Source organism: Prionailurus bengalensis, chromosome B4 (assembly GCF_016509475.1).
Source record: "Prionailurus bengalensis isolate Pbe53 chromosome B4, Fcat_Pben_1.1_paternal_pri, whole genome shotgun sequence".
NCBI classification, from domain to species: Eukaryota; Metazoa; Chordata; class Mammalia; order Carnivora; family Felidae; genus Prionailurus; species Prionailurus bengalensis.
The window spans coordinates 129458450-129483456 of NC_057358.1; the positions used below are offsets into that span (position 1 = coordinate 129458450).

General features: G+C 52.1%; 1 protein-coding gene across 1 annotated transcript; it reads left to right on the forward strand.

The window, feature by feature from the left end:
• Positions 1-3530: 3530 nt before the first annotated feature.
• On the forward strand, positions 3531-24323 carry ISX (intestine specific homeobox). Its single transcript, XM_043564300.1, has 5 exons — positions 3531-3584; positions 3848-4058; positions 20097-20248; positions 22145-22258; positions 23391-24323. The coding sequence occupies exons 1-5, from the start codon at positions 3531-3533 to the stop codon at positions 23628-23630; spliced, it is 771 nt and encodes a 256-aa protein (XP_043420235.1). The 3' UTR covers positions 23631-24323.
• Positions 24324-25007: the final 684 nt, after the last annotated feature.

Below are 25007 nucleotides of genomic sequence, written 5' to 3' on the forward strand. Positions count from 1 at the left end.
GGCAGGCCCACTTGTGTGGGTCTGAGGCCACAAGCCTGGAGCTTCTGGAACCATCCATCTACCAGTCATGTGGGGACAAGCATGGAGACAAAAACCAGCTCTTTGGGGAAGACAGAGGAGAAACTGGAAAGTTCCCAGCCCTTGACATTGTTATCATACCTGAATTAGCCCATCCTGGATCAGTCCTCCAACCTGTGCACACCACCAAGCCAACTAACAAACCCCCTATTGTTTAAGCCTCTCGTGTTAGGAATTTGGTTACTTACAGCCGAACTCATGCTGATACTCCCTCCCAGACGCCGACACACTACGCTTATAATGCGTCTCCACTTTATCCCTGGTGTTTGCCTTCACCAGCTCTCTGATTCCTGAGCCATTGCTCACAAGAACACCTATGGTTCCATGTTGTCTTGGGAGCGGGGGGAGGGGGCGCTGAAATTCAAATCCAAGGAAATTAAAGTACCTTCCCTCACCTGGCCACTCGCTAGCTCACCATCCTGTTTTGTCTTATTTACAACATGAGCATGGATGGAAATGACGTCAGGCATTTAGTTACCATCTCTGTTCTCAAAGTAAGCTCCAGGGGAAGAGGGAGGCTGTCGATTTGGATCCCAACTCTCATTCCGGCACCGCAGTCACGGTCTGGCACGTCAGAGCAGGTGCTTGAAAAATGTTTGATGGATGCATAAATGAACAGATGGCTCCAGCCCACTTTTCCAGCACGTTCTTCCTAAATACCTCTTCAGAAGATGAAATCCTTCTCCCATCAGTGAAACTAGTCATGGCACACCATGCAGGGTCCCTTGATTTGTCTGCGTGTTTTAGAATAGAATAAATGCGGGAGCTCGTGTGCGATGACTCCCCTGCCTGTCTCCTTCCTTCCTCCACGTTACAGCATCCTTTGATCCAAACAGCCACCCAATCTCTGACTCCTCTGAAGTCCTACTAGATCTCCCACCCCCGACCCCCCACCACTTTGAAGTTTGTCTCACTGGCGCATGTCCAGCCATGTTCTTTCCTCCCCCACCCCCAAATGTGAGTCCCTCAGGGCAGAGTCTTGGTCTCGGGCATCTACGTGTCCCTCATGGGTGGCACACAGGTTTGTGGGATGAACACAGTGTGAATGCCAGGGCTGTGGCTAGCCTTGGGGGCAGTGGGTTGGAAGGAGACCACAGGGGGGCTTCCTTAACCTGCTGGAGAGTGAGGCTTACCCCAGAGAGAGGCAAAATATAAGGGAATCAGACGAGGTGCTAAAAATGACAGGTGTAACTCAGGCAACTTCTCTCTCTGGGACTCGGCTCATCAGTATTATAACAGGCTTGGATCAAATGGTCTCCGGGGATTATGGCAAGGGGAGCAGAGTTTTAGAGCAGGACCGACCTGGGTTTCAACACTGCTTCTGCCGCCTTGCCACATAGCCTCACACCCCCACCGCTCCACCTCTCTGGACGCATCTCCTCAGCTCCAAAATGGTGTGAATGAAACCCGCTCGATGGAGCTATTGGGTGGATTAAACAAGGCAGTGAGTGCACAGCTTCCAGCTCCTGGCCTCTCCTCCTCTCCTTCCTGCCTCTGCTGCTTCGGCCCCTGATGTGCCCGTCCTCACCCTTGACCAGTTACCGCAAGTGCCCCCACACCTTTCTCTGCCCCAAGTGGAGGGGAACGCCCTCCCAATCAATGACTCCTTCAGCCCGCCAGCGCTGGCCTGACCGCTGTGGGACCCTGGCCTCCTGACCATAAAGGTAGACAGCAGGCATTTTACAGTGCATTCACCAGGCTGGTTCATTTTCCTCCTGGTACAGGGAGAAATCCATTTCCCCATACCACCACCACCCCCACCCCCGCCCCTTGCATCTAAGCAGGGTCATGTGACTCATTCTGGCCCCAGAGCAGGAGCAGGAGTTACATTAGCCACTCCCACTTCTGACTCACTAACATTCCCTCCCCTTCCAGGGAAAACTTGGAGGGTGGTAGCATGGCCGCCTGGAAGGAGCCCCAGTGACCAACTACATCAGGCTTTGGCATGGCTGAGCAGCAACGCTTCCAATATTGTAGGGTTCGCTCACTACAGCATGGGAGCCCGGACCCCCCGACTCCATCGGATAGCCTGACACTCACAACGGGCACCGCCTCTCAACCGGGATGCATGATCTTTACCCTTCCCCATCTCAGGGCCAGTCCCTCACTCTCCAGACTCCTCCTCTGTAGGAAGTGGGGGGGGGGGGGTCAGTCTCCCCTCCCCCCACCCCCTGCAAGAATGTTGGCTTCTAGTGTTCTCAGGCACATTCACAGTCTCTCCTGGGGCATCTGTCCCTCTCATGCAAACTGGCTCCTTGCGCCCAGCATGGCCTTCTGGAGCTCCCCAGTGGAGTACTTAGATCAGACTGTGCCCGGATATCCACCACACCTCCGTGGTCTGGGCCTCAGTCTCCCCACATACACCATAAGAACTCAGAAGCCTCTCCTCCTCTGACATTTGCAAGCCCAGGGAAACACTTCTGACTGGCCCACGGCTGACAGCACCCTGGCCGGGCCTCCAGCCTCTATGTGACCCATAAACTCTCCTAACTGAGCAAACACATTTTATGGGGCCCGGGGACACTTCCTGGTGGCCCATTCCCATCCTCCCTTGTCCTGCTCCCCAGCATGGCACCTCCCCAGGGCCCTGCTTCCCATCCTTCAGCGACACAACACGCTGCCTCAGGGCCCCCCCCCCAACACCTGCATCACTGCCTCAGGGTCCCCTCCCCCAACACCTGCATCGCCAGGCTTGAGGAGGGTGGAGAGTTTCTTCTCTTATCAGCTGTTTTACTGCCCCCTCCTCCCTGGTTACACAGAAATTGGGAGTAGAATTCTCAGGAAGGACAGGTGGGTGCCTTGTCAGCTCCCAGCCAACAGGTTACGGGACAGACAGAAAGTGTTCCCACTGTGCTGTCTCCGGAGACAGGGAAGGGGCATGTAAGTCAGGAAGAAGCAGAAAGGACATCGAAAGGAAGGGAGAGGCACCCTGGGCCAGGAGCCTCTGGAGAGGCTTGCAAAGTGAGGCCAGGGAGGGAGTGGAAGGAAGGCCAGAGACCCCTGCACTCAGTCCAGATCCGTCCCAGAGAGCCAGCCTGCGGTGGTCCAGACATCCCCTTCCTAAGCCTCCACCTGCCGGACAGAAGCACAGATGTGCCAGAAAGCCTATTCTGGAGTCCAGAAGCAGCAGAACTAGAAGTCCAAGAGGGTTCCTGGGAATACCTCTCAAGCTGTAGGGTGGCCTGGATCTGAGTTGGCCACCTGGGGCCCAACGGTGGCACTCCAGCCTGCCAGAGGCTGCCCAGAGCCGGCAGGAAAGGGCCAGAAGCCAGAGAAAAGGCAAAGGTGGACACATTGACTCTGGATCTCTGGGAGCTGGCTCCACCTTCCTTCCAGCTTTTTGCCTTACTCCCCAGTGACAGGGACCTCAGGGACCCTGACCCAGCCTGGGGATTTTGAAAGTGACCACCCCAGAGAAGACCTTTTGCAGTACAACTGAACCCAGCCTGGCAATGGTGACTCCTTTGACATCAAGCCTGCGGGAGCTCTGGGCCCACAGGCATGGGGTACAGCCTGTTCCAGCTCTCCCAATGTGACCTGCCTCCTTGATCCCAGGGGTATTTGAAAGGAGCCCGTGGAAGTCCCCATGGAGACAGAATCGTGCTTGGATCATCTGACCTGAGGCGCCCCGTCCTCCACCTCTGCTTGCCCTTTTGATTATTACAGGAGTTTCAGGGGAGGAAGTACACCACCCTCCACCATTGTCGCCCTGGACCCACACAAGGTCCCCTTCTGTCCCTCTGCCTCTCACAGAGTGCTCCAAGGCTAGCCCTGTCCTCTGCGGGGTATGGAGAGGAAGAACTCAGGGCGCTGTGGGGCCCCAAAGAAGCTGGGGCTGTCCTTCTCCATCGAGGAGATCTTAAAGAGGCCCACAGAGAAAAGCCATGTGGTCAGGCCAGAAGGGGCAGGTGGACAGGGCACCAGACAAGCAGCAGCTCCAAGCTCCGGGCCGGAGGGGCCCCTGAAGGCCCAGCCCCAGGGTAAGTGTCTTCTGGTCATTTCTTTTCCATTCCCAGGTCCCCAAGAGCCACCAGGGCTCAGGCAGAGCAAAAGCTGCTCCATATCAATAGAAGAGAAGACTCCAAAATTCCAACAGAGGTCAGATGCTGGGCTTTAAATACCCTTCTGCCTCGCCAGGACTGAGGTTTTCCAGATGCAGACGCCAAGGAAGGCTCCATTCGTTGCAGGATGTAGGGACGCGGGGCTTGTTCCTGCAAGCAGGCCACAGCTAAGAATGCCAGGTCCCATTTATTTCTACAGCATTTCCGCTGCAGCGGCTGCTGCCTTAGAGTCCCCTCTTTCGTTTCAGTAGAAACGCACGATTATCATCACTTGACAGGTGAGGAAACTCACCTGTGAAAGGGAAGAGGTGGATGGTGTCTGTCCCCAGGCTACGCAGCCAGTGAGCGGAAGATCTGAGAGCAGGAACCGGTCAGTCGTGGCTGTCCCCAACACCTGCTCAGTCTGACACGTTGTTCTTCGTAAGCAGAGTTCAGCCGATGTGTCTTTCCGTGGCTGAAGCTTAGCCTGGGATCTGCCCATCCTGATCACCGTCCCAGGCCAGCGGCCCACCCCAGGGCATGTCCACCAAACCACAATGACAGGGCAGATCTCAAAGCCCTTCTTGAGAGCCGGTTTGAGGAAGGGCATTGAGGTGGACACATGCACCTGCTGCGGGTCAGGAATGCTCCGGGTCACTCTCTAGCCTACCCTGCTTCGTGACCTCAGGAAAGTCTCTTCCACTCTGGCCTCAGCCTTACCCTCCAGAAACTGGTTGAGTGAAGGAAGAGAGAAGGAGCCAGGGATGTCACAAGGGTCTGCTGGAGCCTGGTAGTTGGTGACACTGGAGTATCTCACTCACGAGCTTCCCAGTTCTTTCCTCTTTCTACCCTCTTAATCCAAGGAAAGGCCCAAAAGGCAGCTCGGCATCACCGAGCCCTGGGGTCTCACCCAAGTTCAGCCTCCCAAAAGGGGCTTGTGCTCAACCTCAGGCAAGGAGAAGACCCTGGAGGGCTGCCCATCCCTGGGGAAGCTGGCGGGTTTCCCCGGAGCTGAGTCAATCAATAGGAGAGAGTCCCCAGCTTCCTTTCCGGAAGCTCACTAAAATCTTCCAGTGAACTGAATGAGCATTAGAAACAGTTCTGGGAGGGGGTGCCTCGGTGGCTCAGTCGGTTAAGCGTCCGACTTCAGCTCAGGTCATGATCTCGCGGTCTGTGAGTTCAAGCCCCACGTCGGGCTCTGTGCTGACCGCTCAGAGCCTGGAGCCTGTTTCTGATTCTATGTCTCCCTCTCTCTCTGACCCTCCCCCATTCATGCTCTGTCTCTCTCTGTCTCAAAAATAAATAAACGTTAAAAAAATAGATTTAAAAAGAAACAGTTCTGGGACTCTAACCTGAGTCTGGCTTGCTGCAGCCACATAAAATCCACCACTGCCCTCTCTGCCCTAATGAGAGGAAAAGACAGGTGGGGGAGGGGAGAGAGGGAGGAGAGGCCAGATCCCCCCTCCCAGAGCAGCTTCCCTCCCCCTGGCCTGATAATGGCTGATGGCAAAAAGGGACCCACTCCTTCTAAACCTCCCCTTGAAGATGCCGGCATGTCCCATGTCAGCTATCCTGTTGGACCCAGAGCAGACCCTCTAGTAAGGGTTTGCCAAGATAGCAGTCGTCACAAGAGTAGTGCCCTATGGCCCTCACGGCACTCCCCTCCCTGTCCCCCATGGAATTGCCACAGTTGTGAGGCCCACCTTACAGATGATAGAACGATGAAGAGAAGTCACCTGCACAAGTGACCTGATTAGTTAGCAACAGAATTGAACCCTGGTGGCCTGAAACCATCCAGTCTAGATCATTCCTGAACGTGGCTTAAATCTATACATCTCCTGCTACACTGGCATCGAGCATCTCCAAAAGACTAGAGAAGGTCCCGCTGGTGGTTTTGGAAATGAGTTTGAGGACTACACAGACCGAGATTATTTATGTCAAGAGTTCTGTAAGGATTCCTACGCGCACCTTTTACTCACAACACAGGATACCGGTCATCCATTTATGGTCATGCTGTGAGGTTTCCTGTTAAAATGGATTTATTTGTGTAGGTAAAACAAAAAGCCTATTTGGGAAAATGCTTGACAAATAATAATACAGACCGGATGCCAACATGTCAGAAACTACAAAAGCAACTTGGAGAAATTGCAAACGAGCTGGAGTCTGTGAGAGGTTAGGCCAGGAGGATGGGGAGCTGGGACTCCAGGAGTCTGGCCTCTGAGCCCCTGGCTGGTGCTAATTCGCAGGAGGACCTCAGGCAAGCTGTTCCCCTTCCTGAGTCTCCATTTCCCCATCTGTAACGTGGAAGAGCAGGATTAGAATGTTCTTAAGATCCCTCCCAGCTCCGACGTGTGTGATGACCGATGCCTCCACAAACTGGTCACTAGAAAGCCTCGGTGGTGTCACCTGGGGTCATTTTCTGTGGCAGAAGCTTCCTCCCTGCAGAGGGGAGTGGCGGGGGTGGGGGGTGTCCATGCCAGGCGGGAGCAGGGTAACCGGGCGGGCAAGAGGGCAAATGGCCTCGGCAGCCTCCGCCTCTCCCGCCTTCACAGGGCCCCGTCCCCACCGGGTGCTTGTCGCTGCTGCTAATGCCTCTCCGCCTCTCTGTCCTGCTTTCCTCTGGCACGCGGGAGCCCTCAGATAATGGAAGGCACCGGAGATGGTGCATCCACGGCCCCCCACCCCAGTAATAAAAACACAGAAATAAGCTTAACACTTAAAGGGGTTCACAGAGTGACTCACGGACGTGGCCTGGCAAGCATGACCTCTCTGTCCCAAATACCCAGACAGCTTGGAAACGTGCAGCACTACAGTCCCAACATCCCCAGACTCTGCCTCTGGGTCTAGCCTGGTGCCCGGGAATCTGCATTCTTTTTTTTTTTAATGCTTTTTTATTTTTGAGAGAGAGAGAGAGACAGAGCCTGAGCGGGGGAGGGGCAGAGAGAGACAGAGACACTAAATCTGAAACAGGCTCCGGGCAGAGCCCAACATGGGGCTCGAACTCGTGAGCCATGAGATCGTGACCTGAGCCAAAGTTGGAGGCTCAACTGACTGAGCCACCCAGGCGCCCCCCACCCCCGCCCTTTTTTTAATGTTTATTTATTTTTTGAGAGACAGGGCGGAGGGGTGGGGCGAGGGGCAGAACAGGAATCTACATTCTAAAGTTTATTTACTTTTTTGAGAGACAGTGTGTGCACATGCTAGTGGGGGAGGGGCGGAGAAAAAAGGAGAGAGAGAATCCCAAGCAGGCTCTGTGCTGTCAGCGCAGAATCTGACGCAGGGCCCGAACCCACGAACTGTGAGATCGTGACCTGAGCTGAAATCAAGAGTAGGACACTCAACTGACCGAGCCACCCAGGTGCCCCGGGAATCCTCATTCTAGCAAGCTCTCCCAAATGACTCTGATGTAGGTGGTCCAAGGACCACTCTTCGAGGAGGCTGAGGCCCAGGGACGCAAAATGGCTTGTTCAAGCTACAAAGCCAAATGTGCAAGCACGGGGCCGGCTCAGACATCCAGGCCGGGGCCAGTGCTCTGCCTCCCGCTCCTCTCATGGCAGCGACCCTCATAAACTCGGGCTCAGACCCTCCCCGGTCTCAAGCCAACGGAAAAATCCGGGAGGGTCTCCCTACTTGAAAGAATGCTGAGCCCAGCTGCCCGCTCACTCCGGAGAGAGACCGGCCCCCTGAAGCCCAGGACCCTCCAAAGTCAAGAGGGGCCCAGGCAGCAGGAAACCACTTTGTACTAGAAGCTCAGACTCAGGGAAGAGAGAGGTCATCTATGCCACTGATGACCCTTTGTAGGGAGACTGTGATGCCCCAGAGCAAAGGGAAAAGGAAGGTAAGGAAGAGGCCACCCCAGTGGGTAACCAGTGCCAGGCTTCCGGCCTGGGGTCGGGGAGAAGGGGGACTCAGCTCTCTCCCCATCCAGTCACTCGGTGGCCGACTGCTGAGTGCTTACTCTGGGCCAGGCTGGGGACTGGAGAGTGAACAAGGCCAGCTCTGGTGACCATGCCCCTGCAGCGGGGGTGGGATCCGCAGCTGGAGAGTCCTGGCGACACCCCCTTCTGTGGTGGATCTGGCCGGGAGCAGGTGGAATCCTTGGGATGCAAGGGAACCCTAGAGCAGTGGCCAGCAAAGGGCCACTTGGACTCCGCCCTCACAGCTAAATAGCAATGTGTGAATGAGTGGGTATGTTGGTGTTCCCACACAACTTTATTTATAAAGCCAGGCAGAGGGCCAGATTGGCTGTAGTTTGTCAGACCCAGTCTGTGACATTCAAAGTCCTTTGCAGACTCTGGTGCCTAAGCTCAGCCTCTCCTGCCCTTCCCCCACCCGCTCAGCCCCACCCCCCTCCCGGCTCTCTACCCTCCAGGCACACAATCTTTCCTGCCTTTTAAATGTCTCCAAACCTTGGGGAGCCTGGGTGGCTTAAACTCCCATCTCCCGACTTCCGGGCTCAGGTGACGATCTCACGATTCACGGGTTCGAGCCCCGCATCGGGCTCTGTGCTGACAGCTCGGAGCCTGGAGCCTGCTTCCGATTCTGTGTCTCCTTCTCTCTCTGCCCCTCCCCACTTGCAATCTGCCCCACCCCTCTCTCTCTCTCAAAAATAAATAAATGTAAAAAAAAAATTTTAATGTTTCCAAACCTTTGCCCTTCAGAAGCCACAGCTCCTCCTCCGCGTCTACCTCCTTTTCCTCTTCTTTCTGTTCCCCTCCCTGCCCTCTTCCTCGCCAGGTCCTGTTGTAACAAATTGCCATAAAATGAGTGGCTTAAAACAACAGAAACTGATTCTTACAGTGCTGGAGGTCAAAAGTCTGAAGGAGCCCTGGTTTTCCTCTCTCTCCTCTCTCTTCCCTGTCGCCCTCCTCCCTCTCCTCCTCCCCCTCTCCCCACCCCTCCCTGCATCTCCCCCCACCAATGCCTGGAACCCAAGGCAACTGGCAGTGCTCCGCCCCTGGTCCTGGGAATTAGGAATCCTGTCTGGGACTGTGGTCAGCCCTGCGGGTGTCTCATCGCCTCATCGCAGCTCATCATGAGCTGCTCCCAGACTGGTAGACCTAGAGACTCCCATCAGAGCAGACAGCAGCGGGGCAGGAGCCCAGAGCTAAAAGCTTGGATGTCCCCAGGATAAGTGTGGTTTTGGTCTCTCTCTGCCGGAACCCCCCTCTCAGTCCCTGCCTCCAGAGCCACAGCCTAACAAGACCCTGGAGACATTCCCATAGGGCACCTGGAGGCTGATTCTAAAATCAAGAACCTGGCTGAATCTTAAACCCTGTGGGAGTTCAAGAAAGAACAGCTTACAGAAAAGCATTGTCTCTCTGGAGCTCCCCCCCCCCCCCCCCCACCAAAAGCAGACCGGAAGGAAAGGATTTGAGCACAAGTGGTTTATTTGGGACATGCACAGACACCAGCACGGAGGTAGTGAAATAAAACAAGGAAGGGAGGGCGGTGATCAAAGGGTGTGTGATTAAGCCAGTGACCACTGTGGGAAACTGAAGTTTAAATCCTTTAGGAAATGAAGCAAATATACTCCTCAGAGTTATCTGGGCTTTTTAGCTCAGAAATACATATCCTGGCAGTAGGGCATTGATCTGGAGCACAGAAAGGTCTGAGGGATACAAGCAGGGCATTGACAACATTACTATAATAATAGGGCCCAGACTATCAGAGCCAGGAGAAATCAGAGGAGACAGAGGACACAGAAAACATTGGTCGTCATTTAAATTTGATTTTTCCATTGTATTCCTCATCCGGGCACGCAACAAAGAGCCACTGAAATCTCGACTGAGTGGCAGGCATATCTATGGCGGCAAAATGAATTATCCCAAAACTCAGTGGCTTCAAATAACAATTAACATGAATTGTCTGACTCAGATTCTGTGGATCGGGAGTTTGGGAGTGACTTCACTGAGTAACTCTGGCTCCGGGTCCTTCGTGGGACTGCAGTTAAGATGTTGTGTGGGGCAGTCACCTGAGGGCTGGATCAGAATAAAAGATTGGCTTCCAAGGTAGTCACTCCGTGGCTGGTGAGTTGGTGACAGTTCAGCTGGCTGAGGAGGAGACCTCAGTTTCTCCCCACACAGGGCTCTCCGCATGCCACTAGAGTGTCCTCACAAGATGGCGGTGGCTTCTCTCAGAGCGGGCAATCCAAAAGGGAGAGAGTCAGGTGGAAGCTGCATCCTTTTATGACCCACCATGAGAACCTCCTAGCCACATTCCCACAGCATCCATTGGCTCTGTGAGTCGTTGAGTTGGGCCACACTCAAGGAGGAAAGAATTCCAAGCGAGAAGCATCCAAGAATTTGCACACCTACCTTAGCTGGGAGTGGGGACAATGTGGGAACAAAACGTTAAGCTTGGCCTCTGCCCTCATGTAGCATCTAGTGTAGCAGGGACGACAAACAGCCATCCGATAATCACAAGTGAAAGCTCAATGACAACTGTGGTCAAGTGCCGGGGAGAAGGTGACATGGTAGAGGGCCTATGTCAAGAGAGGTTTGGTCTGCCAGCGAGGGCTTCCAGAGGACATCATGGTTGAGCTGCAGTCCAAAGGCTGAGTGGGGGGACATGTGGATCCCCCCACTCCATGCAGAGAAAATCCCAAAGACAGGGACTTGTTCAAGGGAGGCAAGATGAGGTCTGAAAGCAAGAAAGGAGCCAAGCCACACCGGGCCATACGGGGCATGGTGGGGATTCTTATTTTTGCTTTGAATCTGAAAAAGAATGAAGAGGCATTCTAGGGCCTTAGGAAAAGGTGCAATGACCAATATTCATGAGAACTCTTGGGTTCCAACAGAAAAAGACCATCTCAGGTTAGCTGAAACAGAAAAGGAAATGAGTTGCCTTGGAGAACATGAAGCAGTCTTCTCAAACCAAGCTACGGGAAGGGCAGGATCATAAGCAGGCATCAGCCATAATGGGAGCCAGAATCAACACCATCAGGTCTCTCCAGCTGCCTCTGTCTGCATGCAGCTTAACTTTCCTCCCTCCAGATGACTCCCAATAACACCAAGGTTTCCATCACCCTCCAGGAACTTCTCTCAAGCTCTCTAAAGTCCCAAGTCCAAGAGCCCCAGAGGAGGGACCTGTTGGCCAAGCCTGAGTGAGATGCCCACTCCCAAACCCGTCAACCACAGCCAGAGGGGGATGTGTGGGGGCCCCGCCGGGAGTCTTCTTCGTGCTGGTCCTCTTCTTCTCTCACACTGTTCCATGCTGGGATGATGGCTTCTGATTTCAGGGTCCTTCTAAGTCTTCTTTGGTATCTTCAGTCTCCAGATATGGAAATGTCAAAGCATTTGCTTTGTTTTCCGTTGTTTCATCAAAGGTGTGTCCCTAATGAGGCTCACTTCCCCAGGTGTTCTGCATAACCAGCTGTTAACCTGGCAGTTGTTAAGCCATTTGGGGGCCAGAAACAGCTCTTCCCCCTGTTTACAGGGCTTTGGATACCTCTAATCTAAGCACTCTGCATGCCTGCACTTGGGTTGGCCACAAAGAGAACGGGTAACTTCCTCCTCAATTCCAGGCAGGAAGGAAACTAAATATGGATTCCCCCATTGCCAGGGAACCAGTTCTGTGTCACTTCCTGTGTCACACCATGAAACATCCTCCAGATTCATACCCTGTGGTGTCTGTTCCCACAAGTGTAGACTGGAGAGGAATAGGGGCAGGACAGGAGAACACACACACATACACTCTAAAACCCGTGAAATCAGGAAAGCCTGGGTGGCTCAGTGGGTTGAGCATCTGACTCTTGGGCTCTGCTCAGGTCGTAACCTCACAGTTGGTGGGACAGAGCCTTGCATCAAGCCCACATTGGGCTCCATGCACTGACAGTTCAGACCCTGCTGGGGAATCGCTCTCTGCCTCTCCCCTGCTCTCTCTCTCTCTCTCTCTCTCTCTCAAAACAAATAAACTTTAAAAATAAATAAGTGAAATCAGCCCCTGTCCCAGTTCTCTGTGCCCACCCCACCCCAATGCCCCATGTTTTGGCCTCACCAGACCTACACATGCGGTCATGAGACTCACATTGTCACAACATAGAGCACGGGAACCTGACAAAGTGTTCCAAGAACACAGAGGAGGGGAATAATGAACTGTGTTTGAGACCCTCCAGGAAGGCTTCAGAGAGGAGGTGTCCTCTGAGGTGGAGCCAGGCAGAGAAGGGGAGAGGACCAGGCACACAGAAGCATGTGCAGGAGCCCTGAGGGATAAAAAGGCATATTCCTTTCGAGCAACAAAGAAATCCAGTGTGGCTGGGCATCTAAAACTCCCAGAGCAGTGGAAGGGATGAGTGAAATGAGGAGACTGAAGGTCAAGTGCACTAAGCCAAGATCTTTGGCCTTTATTTATGCACATCAGCGTTTTTAAAACCCGCGTTTGGGGGAATTGCAGACTTCCACAAGGGTGCACGGCCGGAGCTGCGGGGGACGAAGGGGAGACTGAGCAAGCTTCACTCCAGGGCCCCCTACACGTCAGTAAGAGAGTTCCACCATTTTTTGTTTTGTGGGGCTCCACATACAATTCCCTTTAAACAAAGGGTACACCTGCTATTAAAAAAGAAAAAAGATATACAAACAAAAAGTGGGGGGAGTGAGTGTGTGTGTGTGTATGTGTGTACATAGGATACATTATGAAAATAAGGCCGTGCACATGGAAAATAACAATCCTCATTCTGCTGGGAGAGAGCATGAACCCCGTCATCCCTGGGGGCAGGTCAGCAAACCCTCTGCCGGTGGGCTTTTCAGTGGTCTTCTCGAAATTGTTTCCCTTAGTGGTATTTTTATTCTCATCTCTTCCCACGCTGGCTTTATTTTCTGTGCTGTTGTTTATTTATACAAGTAATCCATGTATATTATAGGAAAAACAGAAGGTTAAAAAATGTAATTATAATTCTACCCTCTCATCATCTAGTATTAACCACCATTAACATTTTGATAGATATGCAATGACAGAGAGAAAAACTAAGAGAGATTTTTTGTTCTTACAAATACGGAGGCGGATGGTGCAAGCCAAAAGTGCTCTTACATTTTATTTTTGAAAAAGAGCTGTTGTGTTTCTACAGAGATTCACAACAGACCTTGGAGAAAAGGAAATATTTGATTGATTCGTGCTTTGACGGATGAGTAGGAGTTCACTAGGCAAACGAAGAAGACCGGCATTCCAGGCAGAGGGAGCAGTGAGACGAAGCACCTGGAGATTAAAAGGGCACGGCCAGTGTGTGGAGTCTAGAAATGATCAGGTGGGAGTGAAATCATGGAAATAGGGATTGGGGAGAAAGCAGATGATTCTGGAAAGGGAGAACGTGAAGAGCCTTGAATGCCGTGCCAAGGAGTTTGCCTTATATGCTGTGGGCACAAGGGAACTGTAGGAAGTCCACGACCAGACTGGACAGAAAAGACCAGCCCAGGTCTGCCCTGCACCCCTCCTGTCATGTCCACGAGGGGTCTCCAGCTTACAAGAGAGCTCCAAAGGGTGCCCCGGATCTCCTCTATGCCGCTGCATCCATTGTCTTAGGAAGACAAGGACAGAGCCCATTTCTGGAGACTTCCGGCAGTGGCAAAGCCCCCCAGGGTCTTTAGCTGAGCAGCCAGGGCCAATTAGCAGACCGCAGAGAAGGAGCAATCAGGGGAGGGAGCCGAGCGCAGAGGAACATCGGTTTATAATTAGGTGGCCTAATCACCTGTGTAAATTGTGTATTTCGTATGATCGATGTGCTAAACGGCTCAGGTTTAATTAAGTTCTGCTGACTCGTTCTCTTTGAAGACCCACTGAAGTGTGATTCACAGCGCACACAATTAATAACAGGGAGAGGAGCAACTCAAAAGGAGGAGGCAGTCCCCTCCACCTTCCTCCACCCTCTCCCCACCCACCCCCTGCCCTGCCCCGGTGCCCTTGGCCAGCCGCAGTGGGTGGGCTACACCGTGGCACCAGACTCCGAGGCATCTCTGCCAAGATGCTGCCGGGGGCTCAAGGATTTTCTCACTCCCAATCCAGTGCTCCTGGGAAAGAGGACCCAGCACCCCCATCATCCTCACTGAGGGGTTGCCCAGGACATCCCAGCCCTTCCTGATGATCAAGAGGTTTATCCAGTACATAAGCCACATCCACACTGAGCTCCTATTTCCAGCTTCCTGTTTAATGAAGTTCCTTCTTTTTAAAAAAAAATTTTTTAAGTTTATTTACTTATTTTGAGAGAGACAGAGGCAGTGCGAGTGGGATAGGGACAGAGAGAGAGGGAGACAGAATCCCAAGCAGGCTGTGCACTGTCAGCGCTGAGCCAGATGTGGGACTCGAAGTCACAAACCGTGAGATCATAACCTGGGCTGAAGTTGGACGCTTAACCAACTAAACCAGGCTGTCTCTTTCTCTCTCTCCCTCTCTCTCTCTCTCTCTCTCTCTCTTGAAACTAAGTAAAGACTAAAATTTTTTTTAAATAAATAAATAAAAATAAAATAGCCACATGGAGATAGTAGCTACCATATTGAACGGTGCAGATCTAAGCAGCTAAACTTTTAACAAAGTCTCGCCTCTGATCCAAATCTTATTTCCCTGATGCCAGGTCCAAGTTTGTCTTTCTCTCCCCAACCTACTCTTCTGGTCGGGTCTCACGAGTTAGATATCAGGGAGCCCCATTCACTGGGAGTGATCTGAGCTCCAGGACCCCTCTGACCTTACCATTCCTTTTTACAGCCCTCCAATTTGAGGCCATTCAGTCTTGAATAACGTCCCAAGAAGGTCTGAGGGAATATCAGTGTTGACTATCCCTCCAATTTGAGGCCATTCAGTCTTGAATAACATCCCGAGAAGGTCTGGGGGAATATCAGTGTTGACTATTTACACCCCAAGAACCCACAGTCAGTCTTGGAGGGAAAGCTTTGGCACTCTCAGTCCTGAAGGCTGGTGGATTCGGGGCTCAGCCTCCATCTCCCCACCAGTGTGGATTTGTGGCATGTCTGTTTATTTCCTGGAGAAGTAATTACAGCCATTGGACATACACACGCATTCATCATCATCACCATCACCATTACCATCATCATCACCATCATCATCACCACCATCATCATCATCACCATCATCACCATCACCATCATCATCATCACCATCATCATCACCACCATCATCACCACCATCATCACCATCATCATTATCAACATCATTATCATTATCTCTCAGAGACAAACATCTATCCTGAGCTAATTCAAAAAATTCAATTCAATTGAAAAAAATTAGCTCTGGATACAAAAACAAATTTTTCTAACTGGCCAGTAATTTGCCAGGCAGCCCCCTCTCCACCAAGTCAGAGGTCATTTATCATGCAGAGTAGAGGTAGATCCTTTCCTTCTTCACTCCACCTCCAAATTATGCCCTGCAGTCCTGCCCAAAATAGGGAAAAACCATATATATCTTAACAGTTGCTCCCTTAGTTCCACAAATGGAAGCGCTGAAAATATTATTCTATTAAGGAGTCTGTTCTTAGTCATGAGCCTCTGTTTGCCTGAGTTTCCTTCTGGGGAGAAAGGAGGAGGTGGCTTCTTGTCATTGTCTGCATCTGTTCCTAACCCTCTGTTCTCTGTGGCACCTGTTTCCCCAAGTTCTGGTTCTGCACCCTCTGTCTAGAATCCTCCCTTCTAGACTCCCAGAAGGATCCAACTCCATACTGTCTTGGACACCAAAGTTTGCGCAGGCAACCTGGAATCTTCCATCTTGTAAATTGTTTTTTGCAATGCCCTTTAGAGCTGCACAGCATCACTATCACCTAAGATGCTGACATCATGAAGGAATGAATATGATACTGTGAGCATGGCTTGTCCACTTTTGCACTCCTGCAGACAGGCCCCCGGTGCCTCCACAATGCTGGGCACAGAGGGGATATTCAGTAAGATTCAGCAATGATTGCCACTGGCCATCTCTCTGCATCAATTCTGATTGGATGCGGCTCTATCCCTTAAACACTACTGGCCCTAAACGTAGAATTAATCTCTCTTTAAAAATTTTTAAAAGAAAGTAGGCTTGGGGAAGGAAAGGGGCTAGAGAAGGAGAGATCAGGTCCTATCAGGTGGTTAGTAGTTAGTAGCTAGAGCTTGCTCTAGCGGGTGATAGTGTTTGAGACCTCGTTGTCTGCAATTCCCAAGAAGCTCCCAAGTCAGTAAAATGAGTTAAAGTCCTTTGAGGGTGATTATCAACAAGCTGAAGGGATAAGAGAGAGGGGTGAGACCAAAGGCAGACTATGAGATGCCATTTCTACAACAGAAGCACCTGGGCCTGGTTAATCCCAGAGATGTAGGAACAGCTTCAGCCATTAGAGTTGGCGTCCGCAGAAATCTCTCCTCTCGGGCCCTCGCCTTCCACCAAACAAATTGGTCCCCCAGGCCAGCCCGAGGCAAGGTGTTATAAGCCACCCGGCCTCCACATGAAGGGAAAGAGAATTACAGATTGTCAGGGTGGATTTGGCCTGCCCTCCTCCTCCATTCCACAGATGGGGAGACTGAGGCCCAGAGAGGAGATAAAATGTGGCCCAAGTTATAGAGTTCAGGAACAGAGCTCAGGTCTCCCGACATCCAGTTCAGTGGGTTTCCTTCTAGCAAATGATAGCATGACGAATAACACACACATGCACACACACACACACACACACACTTCAGTTGTTAAACCATCACAAGTGAAAATCCACTCCTCACCCAGGGTCTGCTCCAATTCCTCTTCTGTGGCGGTTTTACCTCTTATTTGGAAGAAAAACAAAGTGAACTGGGTGGGAGCAAGGAGGCCTCTGCAGGCTTTCAGATCCCCACCCTCCTTTTGCATCGTCCCATCTGACCTGCGACATCAGCCATCAGCCCCCAAAAGCGGAGGGGATTTGGAGAGGCGGTTTGTACCTTTCCTACAATTCCTAAAATTATATCATGTGGACTTTGTCCCAAGTAAAGCCAGAATCGCAGCCCTAGTCTCAGACGTGCGTGCTCAGGAAGACAAAGCCTCCGCCACCTGGTTCGGCCCTGCCTCCACCATCTGTGACCCTCGCCCCAGACTGGAGGTACAGGGAAGGCTTCCGGTGGACGATCTTCCTTACTCTTCTTGCTTCCCCGGCCCTTCTCCAGAACAGCTGTCCCAAAGCCCTTGGCCATCCCTCCCGCCCTAGCCCCTCACTCCCTCATTCTCTGCTGGTGACCTGACTTCCTGCCATCCGTCCTGGACCACTCGCTCCAGCACCCGATCGCCCTCGCCTGTGTAGTGAGCGTCTCGGACCAGTCTGTCCCGCAGCTGCCCCATCCGCCACCCCTTCAGAGCCCTCTCTCGCTCCGCCTCAATTTCTCCTTCTCGGACTTCAGACATGCTCCAGGCTGCTCTCTGAGACTTCTCCCCAGCCTCCCTTCTCCCCTTCTAGCACCTTCTCGAGCCATAAATTCTTCTACTCACTGTCTCCTCTTTTTCCCAACCACTCACATCCACTTTAATTCAACATATATTTGTCAGAGTCTCCACGAAGCCTCAGACACCACACTGGGTGTGTTTGGGGGCAATGCCAACATGGCTCCTCTTTCCTTGGCTTCTGCCATAGTAATTCCACCCAGGTGGTCTTCCTGTGGTCCTCGACGTCCTCCCAAACACCACACTCAGAACCACATGCCACAAATCCACCTCGGAACAAGGGAGGCTAAAATACATGCATGCACGCAGGCCAAGGGCAGGGTCCAGCACCACACCTGGCACACAATAGGTGTTCAATAAACACACTGATATTTTCTGGCTTTTCTTCCTCTTCATCCTCTCTGGTTTTTAATTTTTTAATTTCAATGACCACTCCTTTCTTTCTAAGCCTCTCTTCTACCATGTTTTCTTGGGCACTGCTTGTGTCTGAGCTTCCTCTGGCTCAGGTCAGGTTCCCCAAAAAGCAGGCTGACATAGAGAGTTGCTGGAGAACGTTTACTGGGGGCTTCTCATGATGTTATCGTGTCCTTTTTGTTTTGGGGGTTTGGGGGGGTTGTTTTGTTTTTAATTTTTTTAATGCATATTTATTTCTGAGAGAGAGACAGACAGAGCATAAGCAGGGGAGGGCAGAGAGAGACGGAGACACAGAATCCGAAGCAGACTCCAGGCTCTGAGCTGTTAGCACAGAGCCTGATTCAGGGCTTGAACCCACAGACCATGAGATCATGACCTGAACCAAAATCAGACGCTTAACCAAATAAGCCACCCAGGTGCCCCTGGACAGATTTTTTGAATAGCCAATAGACATCTCAAAGGTAACAGGTCCCAGTAGAATGCTTGATTCCCATCACACACACATGCTCAGGCCTGGCTCCACGGACGTGGGTGAGACCAGTACATTTGTCCAGGTTACTGCACACAGACAGAGGCCTGGCACATGGGGCTTAATGCTTATGGTCATCTTGAAATTCTTCATCATTTTACGTGTGAATCTGTTTTGTAAGTGAAGTTCAGTGGGACCACGGAGCATGCACTAAGGCCCTGGAGCCTTGACTCAGCCCTCGATGTCCCTCTTACAGACCACCTGTTTCTTCATCCTTAGCCAATGACAACTGCCTCCTCTATCCTATGCAGTTCCAGGGATGCGAGGGCTGTCAGAGTATGGATGGCAGAAGGGTCAAGGTCAGGTGCACGCACCCAGGTGCCAAGTCAAAGGGCCCTGGGTTCCTGTGAGGATCCACACTCACCCTATTAGTATCCTTGTGTTCAAGAGAGCCTGACCTTAAACAGCAAATTAGAGGCATGCCTGGGTGGCTCAGTCGGTTGGGCGTCCAACTTCAGCTCAGGTCACAATCTTGCTGTTCGTGAATTCGAGCCCCGCATCGGGCTCTGTGCTGACAGCTCGGAGCCTGGAGCCTGCTTCGGATTCTGTGTCTCCCTCTCTCTCTGCCCCTCCCCTGCTCATGCTCTGTCTCTCTCTGTCTCTCAATAATGAATAAACGTTTAAAAAAATTTTTAATAAAAATAAATAAATAAAACAGCAAATTAGGGGGAAAAAAAACAAACAACCACCACCACATGACAGATCAAGAGAGAGACCACAGAAGGAAGGAAATAGCTTTTTTCCTGCTTTTTGAACGAGAGAACCCACACTTTCATTTTTCATTAGGCCCCACAACTGCTGTAGCCAGCCCTGAGTGGACTTGAGGCCAGACCATTTGGACAATTGGACTGGAAACAGATTATAAGGGACTAACGGTTGTGGAGTTCAGTCTTTAGTTTCTAGACCAAGGCTGGCAAGGTTTTCCTGTAAAGGGCCAGACAGTAACTATTTTAGGCTTTGCAGACCATATGGTCTCTGTTGCAACTACTCAAGGCTGCCTGCAAAAGCAGCCATAGACAATGCATAAAGCAATGGGAGGTCTGTGTTCCAATAAAACTTTATTTACAAAAACAAACAGTGGGCCAGATTTGACACTCAAGCTATAGTTTTCCATGCCCTGTTGTAGACAAGGACACATCATTGAAGGCATCTGAGCAAGAAAAAGGATGATCAGAGGACTTTCTAGAAAGTTATCTTGACCTCACTGCTCAGGATGGATTTGGAGAGGTCAACCTAGGGGCAGGATCTCTAGGAAAGAGAACACTGTAGGGGCACCTGGGTGGTTCAGTGGGTTAAGTGTCTGACTTCAGCATAGGTCATGATCTCGCAGTTTGTGAGTTCAAGTCCTGTGTCAGGCTCTGTGCTGACAGCTCAGGGCCTGGAGTCTGCTTCTGATTCTGCGTCTCTCTCTCTCTCTCTCTCTCTCTCTCTCTGCCCCTCCCCCGCTCATGCTCTGTCTCTCTCTCTCTCTCTCTCTCTCTCTCAAAAATAAATAAACATTAAAAAAGAGAGAGCGAGAACACTGTGAAACTCCAAGCAGAGGAGCCAGTGGCCAAGACTCTGCAATGGACAGCAGGGGCTGAAAGAGTGACACCAGGCAACACAAAAGCCTCACCAGGGTGCTAACCATAAGATCGCTAACCCAGCTTGAACCCTCTTCCATCCAGAGGAAAGAAAGAGCAAGCGGAGAGTCCGAACCACCTTCACCACCGAGCAGCTGCACGAGCTGGAGAAGATCTTTCACTTCACCCACTACCCAGACGTCCACATCCGCAACCAGCTGGCAGCCAGGATCAAACTCCCAGAAGCTCGGGTGCAGGTACAGCTGTCCCCATCCTCAGCCTCCAGCCTCAATGCCTTGGGGGCCATGGGTGAGACCCCATGTATCATGGACCCTCCGGGGCTGGCCCATCTGAAATTCTCCATTGCCTTTATCCCTTGAATACAGTCACACTTGCCAAATAGTATTTCCAGGAAATGAGGTCACCGCAGTTACAAGATGGTTTCTCTCTTTGAGGGGTGGAAATGGAGCAAGGTGGCATCAGTGGTGGCCACCGATATCTGCTTCCACGTCTTCCCTCTCCTTTTGGCTGTAGTTCCAGAACATCACTCACCAGGAGGCCTCATTCCCCAAATAGACAATCTAGACCAGTGGTCATCAAACTTTTCCTGTAAAAGGCCAGATGGTAATTATGTTGGGCTTTGTGGGGCCATAGAGTCACTGTCTAAAACTCCGTTGACGAACTCTACAATCTGAATTTCGTATAATCCGCATGTGTCACAAACATGTTTCTTCTTTTTATCTTTTTTTCCCGACAACTTAAGAATGTGAAAGCCATTCTTAGCTCACGGGCCATGCAAAAGCAGGTTGGAAGGCCAGATTGATCCTTCAGGCCTTAGTTTGCTAACCCTTGACTAGACCACATGGGTATCACTGTGAAGGCAGCACAGAGAGAAGTGGTCCAAGACCTGGTTTAAGTCCAACTGCCTAGGGGCACCAGGGAGCCGGTGAGGGAGGGACACCTCAGTTGGTTAAGTGTCTGAGTCTTGGTCTCCGCTCAGACTCAGGTCATAATCTCATGGTTTGTGAGTTCAAGCCCTGCCTAGGACTCAGCACTGTCAGTGCAGAGCCTGCTTGGCATTCTCTCTCTCTCTCTCTCTCTCTCTCCCTCTTTCTCTGGCCCTCCACTGCTTGTACTCTCTCTCAAAATAAATAAATAAACTTATTTAAAAATTTTTAAAAATAAATGCCAACTGCCTAATCTAGAATCTGTCATTTCTTCACCTCGGAGTGTCCGTGGCTCCTTCTGTGGTTGGAGATACAGTGGCCCCTTGTCACTCAGCAGGGGTGTGTCCACCCTCTTTGGACACCCTCAGTTTTGCAAGCGCCACTCTAGCAAATCCAAATCCAGTTGTTACGCTGTTGGCTCGCTCTACTCTGCATCACTTTTTTTAAATTTTTAATGGATTCGTTCCAAATTCAAAATCTGAGTCAGGGCCCAGATCAACAGTTTACTCTCAATTTTATCCCAACAGACTTTTCTCCTGGCTAAGGACCACCCCCATTCTAGACTTCTCCCTTTTTCCTCCCATTTAGAATCAGTCACCAGCTAAGTGGATTTAGCCCCCCCCCCCCCCACAACTGCCATAAAGCCCGGAATTCAGGGGCTGTCTCAGCAGAATGGCCAAGTACAAATGCCCACGTGTCTGGGGCAGTGTCTTTGTGAATACGGGGAGCTGCCGATAGTCAATCTACAGATGCCGAGGGGCCCACAGGGGTAGCAAGCTGGTGGTCTTCCAGCAGGAAACAGCGCACAGATGAGTTTTATTTGATCTGCACAGTGTTTTACATCTCAACGCTTTCACATAAAAACCGAGATTTCTGCCTTAGATATTGGCTGGGCCTGTAATGCCCAGCCTCACATTTCTACAGGGTGACCATGGGCTAAAGCTGAGGAGCCACGCCCTTTAGGCCCCATTGGCCACAGACCCCACCGCTCCCAGCCACATGGCATCCAGCTGCTTTCCGGGTGCACGAGACCCCCGCCCCGCAGGAATTGAAGGTTGTGATCCCCGGGCCCCTCTTAGAGGGCAGACCTCCAGGGCCAAGGAAATCTTGAAGCCATGGAGCTTTCTAGACTGTGAAGTGCCAGTTACGGTTTTTAGGGAAGGTACTTGCTGCTTATCTCTGTCCTCTCTCTCTCTCCTATCCCAGATCTGGTTCCAGAACCAGCGTGCTAAGTGGAGGAAGCAGAAGTCCGGCAGCCCTGGGGCCCCGAAGCAGCTAAATGAGGCCGGCTTGGCCCTGACCACGTACCTGGACGTGGTGGTGAGTGGTTAAAGCACCGAGGGGGCACTGGGGGGGGGGGCATTGTCTGCAAACATCCCACCCAGACCCAGAAGTGAGAACCCCAAGGGGTGGAGGGGGATGGCTCTGTCTACAGTGAAGAGTGCAAAGGGGGACCAGCGCCTGGGTGGCTCAGTCAGTTAAGCAACTGACTTCAGCTCAGGTCATGATCTTGCAGGTGGTGGGTTCAAACCCCGCATCGGGGGCTGTGCTGACAGTTCAGGGCCTGGAGCCTGCTTTGGATTCTGTGTCTCCCTCTCTCTCTCTCTCTGCCCCTCCTCTGCTCACGCTCTGCCTCTCAAGAATAAATAAATATTTTTTTTAAAATTTTTTAAAGAGTACAAGGGGAACTCTTCCAGAGACAGCATGGCCAAGAATGCCCCACAGGTCTGCGTGACCTGGGACAAGTCACTGCCCCTCTCTGTCCCCATGTCCTCAACCACTGAGTGACAATCCCAGTGCCTCTCCTTCCTCCGGGGACTGGCTTGTATTATTGTGCAGAACTTCACAGTTCAAGAAACAGGCAGGGAGTAAGGGGGCAGTGCACGGACTTTGAGCAGGAAGGCTGTGGAGTCAGACTGCACGGGTTCAAATCTCAGCCTCTGCACTTAGCAACAGCATGGCCTAGAAGAGTCACTTCGCCCCTCGGAGAAAGTAGTAGTTCAATGAGGGTGAAATTACTGAGACGTGAAAAGCCTCGGCACCTGGGCCGTGTGCCCCGAGTATGAGCTGTCCGTGGAGCCCGCACACCTTGGAGTGTGTACCAGATGCCGAACAGCGGAGAGCCAGCAGGACACAAAATAGACAGTCCCGTGGTTAGAGGTCTGTGCGTGCCCCCAGTGACACTGCAAGGAAGGATTTCTTTATCCACTTTCTGCTAATGCAGAAACTGGGCACTGAGAAGCAAAGTGACTTTTTCACATCAAGTAATTCCTGTAAGTGCCAGGATTAGGAACCAGATCTCCTGGCCCCCAGGGCACACGTTTCTCCCCAAGACGGTCCCCTGCCTGCCCTGAGCTGCCCAAGTCCTGGGGAAAAGGTCGGGAAGCGGAGGGTGAAGCCTCTGGTGAAGCTTAGGACTCACTTCTCTCTCCTGACCTTCCCCTTTTGACAGGGCCCCATGAGGTCGCCCTCTGCCCTGCCCAGGCTGGCTCCTCCCATGGGCTGTTACCCACCGGCTCCAGGCCAGCCGGCGTCTGCGTGGTTCCCTGGCCAGACCACCCTCCTCCCGTGCCACCTGTGGGAGACACAGCCTCTCCCAGGCCCTCTCATCCAGCACACCTGCTTCCCTGCACTGTGCTTCCTTCCACCTGCCAACCCCAAATGGGGCAGCCCCTGTGCCACGTCGACGTAGGGACCAAGAAACCTCTCTCCAGTGGTGCCGCTCTCCTCTCCAGGTGAAGACATCTGGCAGGAGGGGGCCCAGGCCCCTGGGGGGCCTTCCCTGAGCACGCCCCACGGAAGGTTGCGTCGGACTCCACAGCAAGATGACCGATACGGGAGCTCTCGCCTCTGCTCCCAAGGTTGCCCTCCTGGCTCAGAAGACAGAGGCCGTGGGAGAGTCCGAGATGAGCTCTGGAACAAGGAGAGCATCTGCTTGTGCTTGTGTCTCCTCTAACTCGCTCTGTGACCTCCAGCTGGTTACTCACCCCCTCTGGACCTCATCTATAACATGAGGCAGTTGGACAAGAAGACTTTCGAGGGTCCTTCTGGCTCTTCCTGTGGTGAGGTTGAGCCGTCGTGAGAATAGAGGCATACAGCAGGCCAAGGGGGAGGTGTTTGTTCATTCATTCATGACACATTTATTGAGCACCTACTGAGTTCTCCACAAGCAGAACTGGATCTATCTAGACGCGAACAACTGAGGCTCTGCCCCCGGGAGCTCAGTCCAGGTTGGCCAAAGAGATTGTGCGGAGCTTCCCGGGCAAAGCAGGGCATGCACTCAGTGACCTTGCAGTTGGCCCATGCCCAGCAAATTCTGTACGGCTTTGATGTGAATGTATGAAGTGGGAGAGAAATGCAGGGGAAGGTTGTTGTTGTTGTTGTTGTTGTTAATTTAAAATAGAATTGAGTGTCTTTGGTTATTCTGCTGGACTGGGGAGGAATGTTGTACTTCCGGTCTGAATAAAGAATATGGCAGTAAGCTCTTTGCAGAGTCTATATCCCAGGACTAGCTTAAGGGACCCAGCTGGAAGGCCAGCCTCGCTCCGTTGTGATGAGCCTGCGGACTCTGCTGTTTCCTTGCAGGGAGACCTTGGGCAAATGACATGCCTTGTCAGAGCCTCTGCTGTTTCCTTGCAGGGAGACCTTGGGCAAATGACGTGCCCTGTCAGAGCCTCAGTTTTCACATCTCTAAAACGGAGACAGTAAGCCCCACCTGGCCTACCTCAAAGAGCAATCGGGAGGCTCTGAAATAGAGTGGAAGTGCTTTGCCAAGTGTGAGGGCTGGGCCTCCTATGGGTGATGGTGTTGTCCCCCGATCCCATCAAGAAAGGGGCTGCTTGGGTCTCAGACCTGGAGTTTGCCATTCCGACTCACAGAGAGGCCACTCCCCGTCCCCGAGCTTCACTTGGGCCCAAGTACTGCTGAGACATGCCTTGCTGTGGGGGCACAGGGCCTGCTCCTCCTAGCTGGGCAGACTGGACTGATCTTTGTGCACAGATCAGAAGTTTGAATAATCTGCCCCAAATGACAGAACCTCTGCACTCTGCCCAGGTCCCTGATGCACCCA